The sequence below is a fragment of the Hippoglossus stenolepis genome, chromosome 3 (assembly GCF_022539355.2).
Source record: "Hippoglossus stenolepis isolate QCI-W04-F060 chromosome 3, HSTE1.2, whole genome shotgun sequence".
NCBI classification, from domain to species: domain Eukaryota; kingdom Metazoa; phylum Chordata; class Actinopteri; order Pleuronectiformes; family Pleuronectidae; genus Hippoglossus; species Hippoglossus stenolepis.
In genome coordinates, this window is record NC_061485.1 from 26,464,988 (window position 1) to 26,477,571 (window position 12,584).

Consider the following 12,584-nt stretch of genomic DNA (forward strand, 5'->3'; position numbering starts at 1 on the left):
TGTGTGTGTGTGTGTGTGTGTGTGTGTGTGTGTGTGTGTGTGTGTGTGTGTGTGTGTGTGTGTGTGTGTTTATGTGAGTATAGAGCATATTGAGTCAGAACAAAAGTCAGAAAAGTATTACAAACAGACTTTGTGTTAATGTAGCCCCCGCCTTGTCTACCTTATGGGGACAAAGAGCAAGTCTCCATAATGTAAAACATTACATTTTACATTTTAAGGTGGAATTATGTTTTAAGTAAGAATGTTTTAAAGTTGGGTTTAGGTTAAGGTTAGGTTTAGGCAAGTAGTAACTATGGTTATGGTTAGACTAAGTCAATGTAAGGTCCTCTGAAGTCATGGAAACACGACTGTGTGTGTTTATGTGAGCATAGAGCATATTGAGTCAGAACAAAAGTCAGAAATGTATTAGAAACAGACTTTGTGTTAATGTAGCCCCCTCCTCAGAAAAAACAACAGAAGACGTCTTCAGAGGAGAGAAGCACATACATCTGCTATGACTCTACTTAATCTGACTCACTGTGGATATGTGCCAATACATTTGTGTTACATATTAGTTGTATTTTGTTGTCAGTAAACTATAAGCCTCGGGTTTATTTTTCATGAGATCTACAATAAAACCCAAGTTTTTATAGGTTGTGTGAGGAGGTTGGGGACTGAATGATCCCAGGTTTAGTCAGTGTAGCTGTAATTACTGAATATCCCAGTCAAATGAGATGTGAAGGGTAAACATTGGGGTGTAACTATTAGTCATGTCACTATTGTGAGAAGCAGATGTGTCAATAGTGACCAACTCAGCAAACACCTCACCAGACAGAGGATGAGGTAATGTGATGTGTCAGTGTTCCAGGTAAGAAACACATGATCTAAAGGGATAGTTCACCCAAAAATGAAAAGTTACTCATTGTCTACTCACCACTATGCCGATGGAGGAGTGGGTGAAGTGTTTGAGGCCACAAAGCACTTTAGGAGTTCCAGGGGTAACCCAAATCCAATACAACTGAAGTCAAGGGTGACCACTTCTTCAAACGTAAAAAAAAACCAAACAGAAACAAAACATAACCTGACTCCATACTGCTCCTGTGGTGTCATCCAAGTGTCCATAAGCCCCGACATTCAAATTTCACTGGGAATGTCATCATTTACACCGAGTTTTTAGCCAAAATGTCCTGTGATATCCTCCCCTGGAGCCATGTTCATTTGTGTATCACAGCGGACAATATGGAGGCAGTTTTTTTTTTAAATTTCTGTTATTGGTTTTTTTTACGTTTGAAGAAGTGGTCGCCATCTACTTCAATTGTATTGGATTCGGCTGCAACGCTGTTTAGCCCTGAAACTCCTGAAGTGTTTTGTGGACTCCAACACTTCACCCAGCATCTGCATAGTGGTCAGTAGACAATGAGTAAACTTCCATTTTTGGGTGAACTATCTCTTTAAGGTAATAAACCAATTAACACCAGTTGCAACACTAGATGGCTCCTCATAATTCACATTCCTGTATGAATTCAACAAAAGAGAAATGGCAGCGTCTCCGTCCCTGCTGACGTCACGTGGCTGATTCAGGCAGGCGTCATCAGGGACTTTTAACTTGCACACGTGGTTTCCAGGTGAGTGCGGTCGCATGAGTTCCACCCTCTGCTACAGTGTCCACAGTGTTTGTGCAACAGGTCGGGACACGCACCGACAAACCCTTCCTCCGACAAGTGTGGACAGGAGCGATGACGTCGCAGTGAAGGAGCTCGCTCTACCAGCTGCTGAGCCTCAGTGAGTCTTGACATTTGCTCCACCTCCTCCGCCCTGAAGCTCCGCCACTGCGCCGAGGAGGCAGATTCTCCGGAGCAAGCGAGCGCACAGGAGGTGGACTGAACCCCCCGAAGAGAAGACGCGACGATGGCTGAAAACAAGATGGGCCCGAACCTCCAGGCTGGAGCTGGATTCCTCGCCAAACGAGTCCAGAAGTCTCTGAATCGAGCTCAGGAGAAGGTGAGAAAACCAGTTTAGTGAAGTCCCGCTGTGTTCCATGTAACTGTGCACGCTGTAAACTCCACGCATTGTCTTTTCAGAGCTTGTTTTGTCAGCCAGCTTTATCTTGTGGTTAAATGGAATCATCAGGATCCCTGCCATACAATAAATCATCGCTCTCCGTATCAATAATATACAGAACAGCTTGTTTCGAACACTTGTGATGAGGGTGTAACTTGTAGTCGACCCCAAACATGCACAAGCAGCATCTTGAGTAGAGTTTGAGTGTAGAAATAGTTTGATTTCACCGTTATTCAACTGGAAAGATAACGTTGAATAACAGACCTGACTGTTTTGCTCATAAATACATTGTTGTGTAGCCACTGTGACCCTCCCAGTCTGGGGCAGGCTACCGTTATCTAGGTCTGTAGAGAGTTGTAACTCAAAAATGAAATGTTTCAAGGTGACAGGGCTAAGTGAGAAGCTGTGATATTCACCATCTGGCAAATTGTTGATATGCAGACCATTCAGTGGTGCTCCAGGCCGTGTCTCAGGAGTTCTATTAACTGTACACATGTGTTTTTGTTGTGAAGGATCAATGCATGAACATCAAGTGTTGTTGAGTGCTGTACAGCCGTGAGCGGACACACAAGCTGCCACTTCCTGTCTGTGCACTTCCTCTCTCTCTGTTTGTGGCTGAGTTGTTAGATTTCACTCTGCTCCACCTCAAAACAGCAACTCCAATAAGTGGCTGCAAGATCGAAGCCTATTGTGGGGATTCTGGAATCTGGTTTTATAGCTTTATTTATTAGTCATGGAAACTGGGAGGATAGCCATAACGACAACAAGAGCCTTTGTTGCAGATTTAAAGCTGAAGGTCCTTGAAGTGTGTCAGTCAGTCTTTCAAACTGCTGCGTGCAGTGGAATGTGAAGGACGCTGTAAGAGTGAGCCAAGTGGGTCCAGTTCAGGTGGACCACAGCAACACATGGTCCTGTATGTGGTGCAGCAGTGTGTCATTATTGACGGTGCCAGACCGAAACTCCAGTCAGGCCGATGTGTTCAGATAAACCCACACATTAGATTATTGCAGATGTATCGGTATTAGTATCAGTATCAGATTAGATAATCACTACACAGCAATGGCAGGAGAGAAAAAAGAATGTTTACCTGACCGAAAAAAATATCCACAAAACCTCATGTAAAGACTGATGTATCTATGGAAAGACGGCCCTCTGTAATTTAATATTTTCAAATATCATGATGATATGAAGTTGGACTGACTTAATAGAAAAAAGACCAGATACAACATCCATCTTTAGGAAGAATTTGCAACGGCATAGATTTATTCTCACTCTTGGTTATTTTCAGTGTCCTCTTTGCTTTGTTTCGGTACTTATTACGTATTTTCCTCAAATGTAAGTAGTCCTTCTGTGTATTTCATTGTACTTTGTGTCAATGACAACAGCAGCTGTATATGTGAAATGCACAAATGTTGGGTCCAACATAAATCAGCCAGGCCAACTCTCTAGTCTCCCTCTAGTAACTATTAATGATGGAGACTCATGTCTGACTATAATGTTGAGACTCACTTTCTCTGTTTTCTGCTCCTTAGGTCCTCCAGAAACTGGGCAAAACCATGGAGACCAAAGATGAACAGTTTGAGCAGTGTTTCCAGAACCTCAACAAGCAGCAGGTACACCAGCACCACCTCACCTCTTCAGTATAAGGAGGCCTCTCTGCATGGCAGCACTGTGCCATTCACACATTCACATTCCCTGGCTCAAATTAAGGTCATGTAAACCAGCTTTTTTTATTGTTAAGCAGCTCATTTTTATCCCCCCTGACCAGAAATCTCCAGTTAAGTGGATTACTGCTCAGTTTGTTGTTGCGTTGAGATGCCATCCCACAGGTTCAGACAGTCAGCTCACCCTGGAAGATAGGAAATACTTACTAGTACAAGTTGCAACTCTCTCATTTTCTTATCAAATCTGCGTAAATACTGTTCGGTGTCTCTCTTATCTGTACATAAACTTTAACTTAAGCACTAATAGGGTCTATATACTCGTATTTAAGGAACTCTCAATTTTAAGGACTCAAAGTTTGTTTGTTTAGCAAATTTCAACAACAAGGCAATTCAAAGTGCTTTACATCAAATATAAGTCATGACAAATTTTAAAAGCAACATAAGAAAGTACTAAAAAGAAGCATTCAAAAAGAAATACAAAGTTAGTATAATTTAGTTTTGACTGAAGAGACTCGTCCCATCCGAGTAAGAACACAATGTTCTTTTTACAAATTAGAAAATTAAAATCAATAAACTTCACACGTTCTAATTGTATTACTCCTGAGGTATTGCTGTTATAGCCTTACTTGCTCTCGTCCGACTGTTTAGTTCATGTGCTAAACTAAACTTTAGATCGACATCACTCTAAAATGAGTGCACCGACTTTATAACTTTTTTCTACTTGTGCTACAGTTACGCTATGTTTTCCCATCCATCATGATCCCATCACTCCCTTGAGGCCACAGTATGCTGTGCAAACGTTACAGCTTCACTTTTAGGTTGTTCAGGGTTCACTCAGTGACTAAGGCAACAAAACAGCACAGGGAAACTGGTGGGGAGAAACAGGAAGGAAGTCTACGTGCTGACAACAGGACTTTCACTTCACCACCATCACCACATCAACTGTTTTGATTGTAATTTAATTCAAACTGTGTTGTCAGATTGTCTTGCTTTGTGTGTTGAGTATATGCAGCATAGATCTCCCATAGTGATACTGTAACAGAGGTTCAAATTTAACATCTTTTTGTTTTCTGCTTTGTCCCTTGCATCTGCACACAGGTCGATGGAATGAGGTTGTTCAAAGACGTCAAAGCCTACCACGCAGCAGTGAAAGGTGGGTTTTCACAACTTGTACATCATTTACGCTCACACATTACAGTGCCATCAGAATACCACCCTTTTGCTCAGCATACTTTGTGAAGAATAGGGAAGTGAATATCTTCTATTCTTGGATCCTTTGTTTCACTTTTGCAATTCTGTCGGTGCTGCTGTGTAATAGCAGTAAAATCTTGCCGTGAAAAACAGCCGACGCAGCATTGCATATAGGATTCATGTGCAAGAATCCATTGGGTTTCTGGTGTTGTCAGCTTCTGCTCCTGCATAGTGGGAGTACTCAGGAAACCAGTGTTGTTCTGACCTTCTCAGTGTGGGTGTAACTGTGCCACAAACCCTAAAAACAATACCACCACAAAGCTCCGTGTGCTGCTGATGCTAGATGATAAGTTGCTCCATGTGGAGTCAAGATTAGGTTATGAGATTTTTACACAATTACCTGCTCTTCTCCACAGCTGTGCATGAGACGTCCAAGCGGCTGTCCCAGACGTTGCAGGACATCTATGAGTCCGACTGGAACGGCGTGGAGGACCTGGCTGTCATTACCGAGGTACGGTCACCATGTAGAAGTGTCCTATGTCTCTGGGAGCCGGACAACAAATAATCTGATAACATCATTTTCATTTAAGCAGGTCAGGCTTGTTTTAAGGGAAATTACTTGTCACCAAACTAGATTGATCGAGCATGATCTAGTTTACCATGCTGACATATGTTTCCAGACCATAGACTGTATCTAAAGATGGACCACTTCCCCTCATTGTACAAAAATGAAGCTGAAATATCTGACCTGCTGATACACATGCTCAACCAATTGCGAGTCAGTCTCAACTGTCAATCATGATGTTTCACCTTGTTTTTATAGCATCAAATAACAAATAAAAATAAAACATATTAGAAACATAAACACTTGAACCTATGTTGGTGTGATAAGAACTACCTAAAGTGATATGTGTTCTATGACTTTTGAGTGGGGTCCATCTCCCATCTGGGCTACATTCAGCCTGAGCAAGAAAGAGCAAAACATTTATATAAACAAACGGTGGTGAATTGAACATCCTGTTGTGATACGCAAGCGTGACACCAAGCAGCAGCCATTTGTACACTGCCTTTTTAATATGACAGGTTGTATATACACATTGCTGCTGATTGAGCAACACCTCTGACACACCCACCAGATGAGAGGAAACGTACGTCAAAGCCTGTTGCACACCAGCAAACATGTCCGTCACCATCAGCCCAGGAATCACAGCAAAATGGTGCAAAACGAGGCTTTGATTATACATGTATGTAATGAGCTGTTTTAGCATAATCGCTAAATGCTAGTCAAGCTGCTGCATGGATAATATGTAAAATACAGAAAAAGAACTGCTTTTGTGGTTAATCACAACAAGACAAATGATAAATGGACATAGCATGTTGATATTTCTCTTTGGCGCTTCAGTTATTTAGATTAGTTATTTCACTACACTGGAGATAATAAATGTAACAGCTGAGGAATTCATTTGTTTTGACATAAAAGGATTAGAAATATCCATCTGCTAAGTTCAGTTGCTGCATATTGTTACTGAAAGTGAGTGAATGAGGCGTTTCACAACTGTGCACGAGTGATCCCATCGTCTTTGTGCAACATTCCTTTACTGAAATATTGTTTATGGCTGTGTTACAGTTAGAAAGGCCTGTTACAGTTGTACTGATGTGATACTGGCTGTGTCTCTTAGAGTGAAGACCTGCTAAGGAACGACTATGAAGAGAAACTGAGTGACCAGATTGTCCGCACAATGGAGAACTACACGAGCCAGTTCCCTGAGGTCAAGGTAACGTGATGCTCTTACGTTTGATGACACGTTTAAATGGCCCATCCAGTTTCTGGTAGAGGATGATGCTTTTACTGAAGTAGGACCGACGTCTGTTTTTCAGGAGCGAGTTGCTAAACGCGGACGCAAACTTGTGGACTACGACTCAGCCCGTCACCACCTGGAGGCGCTGCAGAGTGCCAAGAAAAAGGATGAAGCCAAAATAGCAAAGGTAGGATTATTTTTATGGTACAGCACTGAAATGACGAGTCTCAATGTTTTTTTTTATTTTAGTTTTTTTAAAGAATCTCTCAAATGCTCTGTTACAGGCAGAAGAGGAGTTTAACAAGACCCAGAACGTCTTTGAAGAGATAAATAACGAGATGAGGGAGGAACTGCCTGTTCTCCATCAGAGGTACGTCTGACCGTGTGGAATTTTATTAATTAATTTCAATACCAGGGTTGGCCTAAAAAATCCAGTAGGGGTCCTCCTATAGTACAAAAGAAAACAATATTAACATGCCTGACATTATTCCTGACTGAAGCTGAAATCTGATGTGTAAATGTGCATTTAAGGGTTTATTAGTCCAGGCAGAACTTGTTACTGAGGAAGGTCACGTAGATAAACTGAACTGCTGTCTTCGTCTCTGTAGCCGTATAGGTTGCTACGTGACAGTTTTCCAAAACGTATCAAACCTGAGAGACGTCTTCTACAAGGAAATGAGTGTGGTAAGAGATAACACCCATCATTTTATTTCATCACTCTCATGTTGCGGATGTGAAGTATCTGAAATCTGCCTTGCATCAGTTATACACCAGGTCAATGATGAAGTTCCACTGAAGTGTTTATGTTGTGGTTTGGTTTTGCAGCTGAACCGTGAGCTTTACAATGTGATGAAAAAACTGGAGACTCAACACTCAGGGAAAGCTTTCATCATCAAGGGCCTGGACAGGTAAGGAATTGTGGAGCTGCTGTTGTTTCCTTGTCTACGGTCACAGTGTTCACAACAAGAAATGTCTTAAGCAACACACAAGCTGAATGCAGCCTGACTGCTCACTAATTCTACAAACATGTCTCTCTGGAGAATGCATATCTCATGAACAGTTGAACTTATTGACTCGGCACAGTTATTGACTAGTGTATTCTTTGTGGTCTTGGGGAGTGCAGTGCTGAGTTTAGGGCGATGTGGACACAAGCGGAATTATAGAGCTTTTATTTTTGAAAAGTTGTGAACTTGGGTCTGAAGATTGTGTCGGTTGCTTAACAAACCTCTGAAATAGCCGACATGCAATGTATGAAAAATAGCACTTCAGTAAATCATTGAAAGTTATATATATATATAAGCCACATACGTGAACAGTAATAAAGCAAATTCAATTAGATTTTAGGAAAAACATTGACTATAAACTGAACACAAAGTTTTCTACCTTAACTCTGCACCATAGACTGTTTATAACAACGTATAAAAAGTGACAGTATATAGTTTGAGGAGGACTCACTAATGACAAGGAATCATTCTGAAATATCTCTGGAGCTTTAACACAGGACAAGAGAACAGGTATAGAACAGGCACTGCACTATTATGCACCGATGTGAACTCTCTTCAATGGCTCGTTAGTTTTACAAAATGCCTTGTTATGATCAGTAAAAACAACATGTACATTTTTTTTCTTCAACTAGTATGGCAGGCAAGACGAGGAAGAGAAAATCCCTGGTTATCTCCAATCCCATCCCCTGCAATACTGCGTTCCCAGCTGACCATGTCTCCATACACCCCTCCACCCAAAACGGAAAAGACGGCGAGCCCTCTGCTCAACAGACCCAAAGCAGCTCTGAAGAAACCAGCCCACCAGAAGAGGGCAGCGTCTCCTCCAAAGACATCAACTCGTCAGACTCAGATCTCAGCTCCAGCGGCACCAACACACCCCACAGGCAGTCGGTGTGTGAGAATGAGAACAGTGACAGGAGCACAGGGGGTCAAAGCCTGGAAGAGGTGGAGGAGCAGGAGGTGGCTGAAGCAGAAGCAGAGCTTGCTGGGAACCAGTCGGACGACTCAGGAGTGGGAGTCCAGAAGTTGGAGCCGGTGAGTCATGAGGTGTCCAATCCCTTTGATTCTGCAGACAGCGATGCCTCACACACTCCTGAGCAGGAGACGCTGATGGAACCACCATCAGAGGAGGTCACGCCCAAACCTGCACCGGTTCCTGCTCCTCGCCTCTCGTTCCGCTGCACTGACAGACCCCCTCTCCTAACTGCTGACCAGCAGGAGGACACACAAGAAGCAACATCCGACCAGGAGACAGCAGAATCTAAAGATGACTCCAGTTCCCACAGTCCACCTGGCTTCTTGTACAAGGTACCCAACTACCCTTTTAAAGTGTCTATAATCAATATTTTTGAAACGATTTTAAAACACTGAATTTAAGTAATGAACCTACAGACAATTATCAGATGAATTTGAAGCCTCCTTCAGCTTGATAGAGCCTTAAAGTAAGTTGCAGCTCATTGCGTAGTTGTCAGTCCCACAACTTTAATGTTTTGGTTCACCATCACTGCTCTCAGTAGCAGTTTTCAGACATGAACTACTGAGAATGTCCTCACAATTGGGAGTTTCTCATGAGTTTACCTTTGCCACATGAACAAGCAGCAGGAGATTCCCCACTCAGACGCATTTACAACACAGACATCTCGTGGTCGTTCAGGTGAGGTGTGGTGCTGCAGGCAGAAGCAGGATGCAACGTATTGATTCCACTCTTGAGATCCTGTGTTTGTGTTCACAGCACAGCAACACCAGTGTTGGCTCTTATCGTCAAAGCTCTGACATCTCCACTGGGGTCACCTAGTGTATGGCTCCTCTTTTCATCCTGAGATACTTGTATTTATTTTAATTTTTTTTCAGTTTGGTGTCTGGTGCGCTTTAGAAATGTCATCAGCACTGCTACTCGCTCCCGGTGAATCCACCGCAGTATTGCCTGCTGTTTTCTCACATGGTCTCATTCCAGAGATTTTACAAGGGGGCTGGCGGGACATTTGCGTTCTCACACACAGCCCCTCTGGGTAATGTCAGGGAGATTATTCAGAGTTCAGCGCTGATCTGAAAGCAGCTTTAGTGTTGTGTTCTGCACCAGGAGAACTCAGTGTTCACTGCCTGCTCAACACCAATCAGCAGACACCCACAGTCAGAGACGAGCTGGTAGTGAACATAGTGGAGCATGTAGCTGCTCCAGAGCCACATATTTGTTAGAAATTGATAAGTAAAAAATAAGCAGTTGTTTGTCATGTTAATTTAAAAGGTGACGATATGTCCATATTGTGCACAACGAGTTTTCATTTCCCTCAAGGGGTCAAAAACATCAGTGATGGTAAGTTCATATCTCTTGCACACTGTGGTATGATGTGGAGTGTTTAACTCAAAGCTCTATGGTTGTCCGGGGTCAAAGGGCTCACCAGATTACAAAAAGCTAAATATTTTCTCATTTCGCTCCAGTATCTCGACATGGAGACAGTTTGATTTAATTTATCAAGGTTGTGAGATTCCAGTCTCTGAGGTCTCTGCCAATACGCAACATTTAAAAGACCTCACAGTGAAAAGTTGCAATGGGAAATACTGTGTACTAAAGAAATAGGTGACAGTGTGTTCCTTGTGTGTGTGTATAAAGGAGTGGCTGCTGAATCATTTCAATCATACCTTTTTCAAATCCATGAAAGCACAAATTGCGTTTACCTCCTTTTTATTTGGTGGAATGGAAATGTACTGCAAAATCTGAAAAACATTCAATCATTTTGGTGAATTGACCTTTTAAAGGTAACTGACGGCCGGCGGTTTGATCCCAGTCTTTCCCATATGCGTGCCGAAGTGCCCTTGGGCAAGATACTGAAACCCGAATTGCTCCTAATAGTTATTGGAAGTCGCTTTGGATAAAAGCGTCAGCTAAATGATCTGTAATGTAAATTTCCAAGTTTGCATTGATGTGCCTTTCGTTTTACACCAGGGGGTGGCGCTAGAGAGCCATGCAGCATCTGAAGAGGGCCTTCTTCAGTTTGAACAGGGAGACGTCATCCTGGTACTTGCTGACAGTCAAGAGGTTTGTTTGTGTTCTTGTTAAAGCATATCTCGTTTCCTGTGCTACCTCAGAGATGGAGGAGATAGAAGAAGACAGATTTCCTGTAAAGTCTGCTCCCTCTCACTGAATATGTTGTTCGGGTCACTACATTATTGGCATTTATTTCTCCGTCAGACCTGCACATGTGCATCCAGCTGTGGATTGATACTTCAAATGATGCATAAGAGATTTCCACTGCGGATAAAATGGATCTGAAAGCAGAAATTGTTTCAAATTCAAATATTCTTACTAATAATCAGAAGTTGATTCACTAAACATCCTCAGGCTGAAAGCAGCTGAGTCAGGAAAAAATAAGTGGCATGTACATAAGTTGTAAGTTTAGGAATCCCGTCAGCTCCTGTCAAGCTTTAGTACTGGAAGAAACTGTCGTTGCTAAAAATGCATATAAATAACTGAGGGGTAAACTGCCCCATATTGTCAGTGTATTAATTGATAATGAACTTTAAAAAGCATATTTCAAGAATCATATCGGCTCATCAGCAAAACATTTGTTAAATGGTTCATTAGGTGAATATTAATTTCCTCACAAAATAAAATAAATAAATATTTTGAATGTTATTTAATTCTTATTTTGGTTACATCAAATATTCTGTGGGACCAATTTCTAATTATATTTTTGAATGATTTAATTTTATATATTTTTAACATAATTTAATATTTATTTTCAACTGGATGTAATCCAATCTCCTAGTACCTTACACACTCATATATTCATGAATATCGAAAGAACTGATACATTAACCATCGCTTGCTCTCAGGAGGAAACTCTAAGACCCTTTGGTGCCATTTGGGAGGAAATATAAGACACCGCCGCAGATTTCTTTGTCATTCTTTCATAAAGCAGGAAAAGTAAATTGTCAACATTGACTTAATGTCAGATCTGATTGTTTATTTGCTTCTTTAAGATCTCACATGTGTTTAATGTGTCTCGCAGCAAGACGGCCTGGTGAGGGGGATCAGGGAGGAGAGCTGGAACCAGCACACAGATCTCGAAAATCACTCTGGGATCTTCTTGGAAAAACTCATCCAGCCTGTTCAGCCAGAATGAGGCAATGGTCACTCCTCCATCTGAAAAACGTTCTTCTTCCACACAAGAGTTGTGGTCTCTCTCTCTCTCTCTCTCTCTCTCTCTCTCTCTCTCTCTCTCTCTCTCTCTCTCTCTCTCCCTCTCTCTCTCTCACACACTCACGCACATACACACTCACACACATGGAGGGAGTGAACCCATATGTTTTGGGTGCAGATCCTGTACAAACAGATGAGCGAGTCCCACATGGTTACTCACATGCTAAGAAGTTGCAAGATGTGGAACAAAAGTGACTGAGCTGCAGAACATTTTGTAAGAGATGTTTGGAAAAGTTACAGTATTGACAGTATTTTACTCTTTTTGTATTTTAAATGTCTTTCTACGAAACACTGTGAAAAGCTTTTTTTTAATTGATTCTTTAACCCTGTGTAAAACTTCCCAATAAAGTTCTAAATAAAAAAGGAGGATGTAACTCTGAAATTTTCATATAACCGTTTCTTTATTGTGCCATGTATTCATTTGATAAATCCAAGTGGAGACGACTCAGTCAAGAGTTTTGGCATTTTGTAAATAAAGTTGTGGCAGGACTGCAGATAAACAGCCTCGAGACAAGGACTCCAATGATTCACCAGATTGGAATGTGAAAATAATGTCAAGACCTGGAAACTGAGACTTGTTGACTGACTGACTGAGAAGTTTATGGAAGAGAGGTCTGTCTTGTATAAAAACATACTGAGCTGGGGCTCATGCCATCTAGTTTGGCAGTTCTGCTGTGTGGAAATG

General features: G+C 41.8%; 1 protein-coding gene across 1 annotated transcript; it reads left to right on the plus strand.

The window, feature by feature from the left end:
* Positions 1–1,573: 1,573 nt before the first annotated feature.
* On the plus strand, positions 1,574–12,285 carry bin2b (bridging integrator 2b). The gene is made up of 12 exons (XM_035152954.2): positions 1,574–1,980; positions 3,573–3,653; positions 4,803–4,857; positions 5,312–5,406; positions 6,575–6,670; positions 6,774–6,881; positions 6,979–7,064; positions 7,303–7,378; positions 7,520–7,602; positions 8,331–9,006; positions 10,643–10,735; positions 11,709–12,285. The coding sequence occupies exons 1-12, from the start codon at positions 1,888–1,890 to the stop codon at positions 11,820–11,822; spliced, it is 1,656 nt and encodes a 551-aa protein (XP_035008845.2). The 5' UTR covers positions 1,574–1,887; the 3' UTR covers positions 11,823–12,285.
* The last annotated feature ends 299 nt before the right edge of the window (positions 12,286–12,584 follow it).

Excerpts from the sequence above, each read along its gene's own strand:
- bin2b (XM_035152954.2), top strand. The coding sequence starts at position 1,888 with ATGGCTGAAAACAAGATGGGCCCGAACCTCCAGGCTGGAGCTGGATTC. Across the intron at positions 7,603-8,330 it reads ATCATCAAGGGCCTGGACAG|TATGGCAGGCAAGACGAGGA; the intron begins GTAAGGAATTGT and ends TTCTTCAACTAG. Across the intron at positions 9,007-10,642 it reads CACCTGGCTTCTTGTACAAG|GGGGTGGCGCTAGAGAGCCA; the intron begins GTACCCAACTAC and ends GTTTTACACCAG.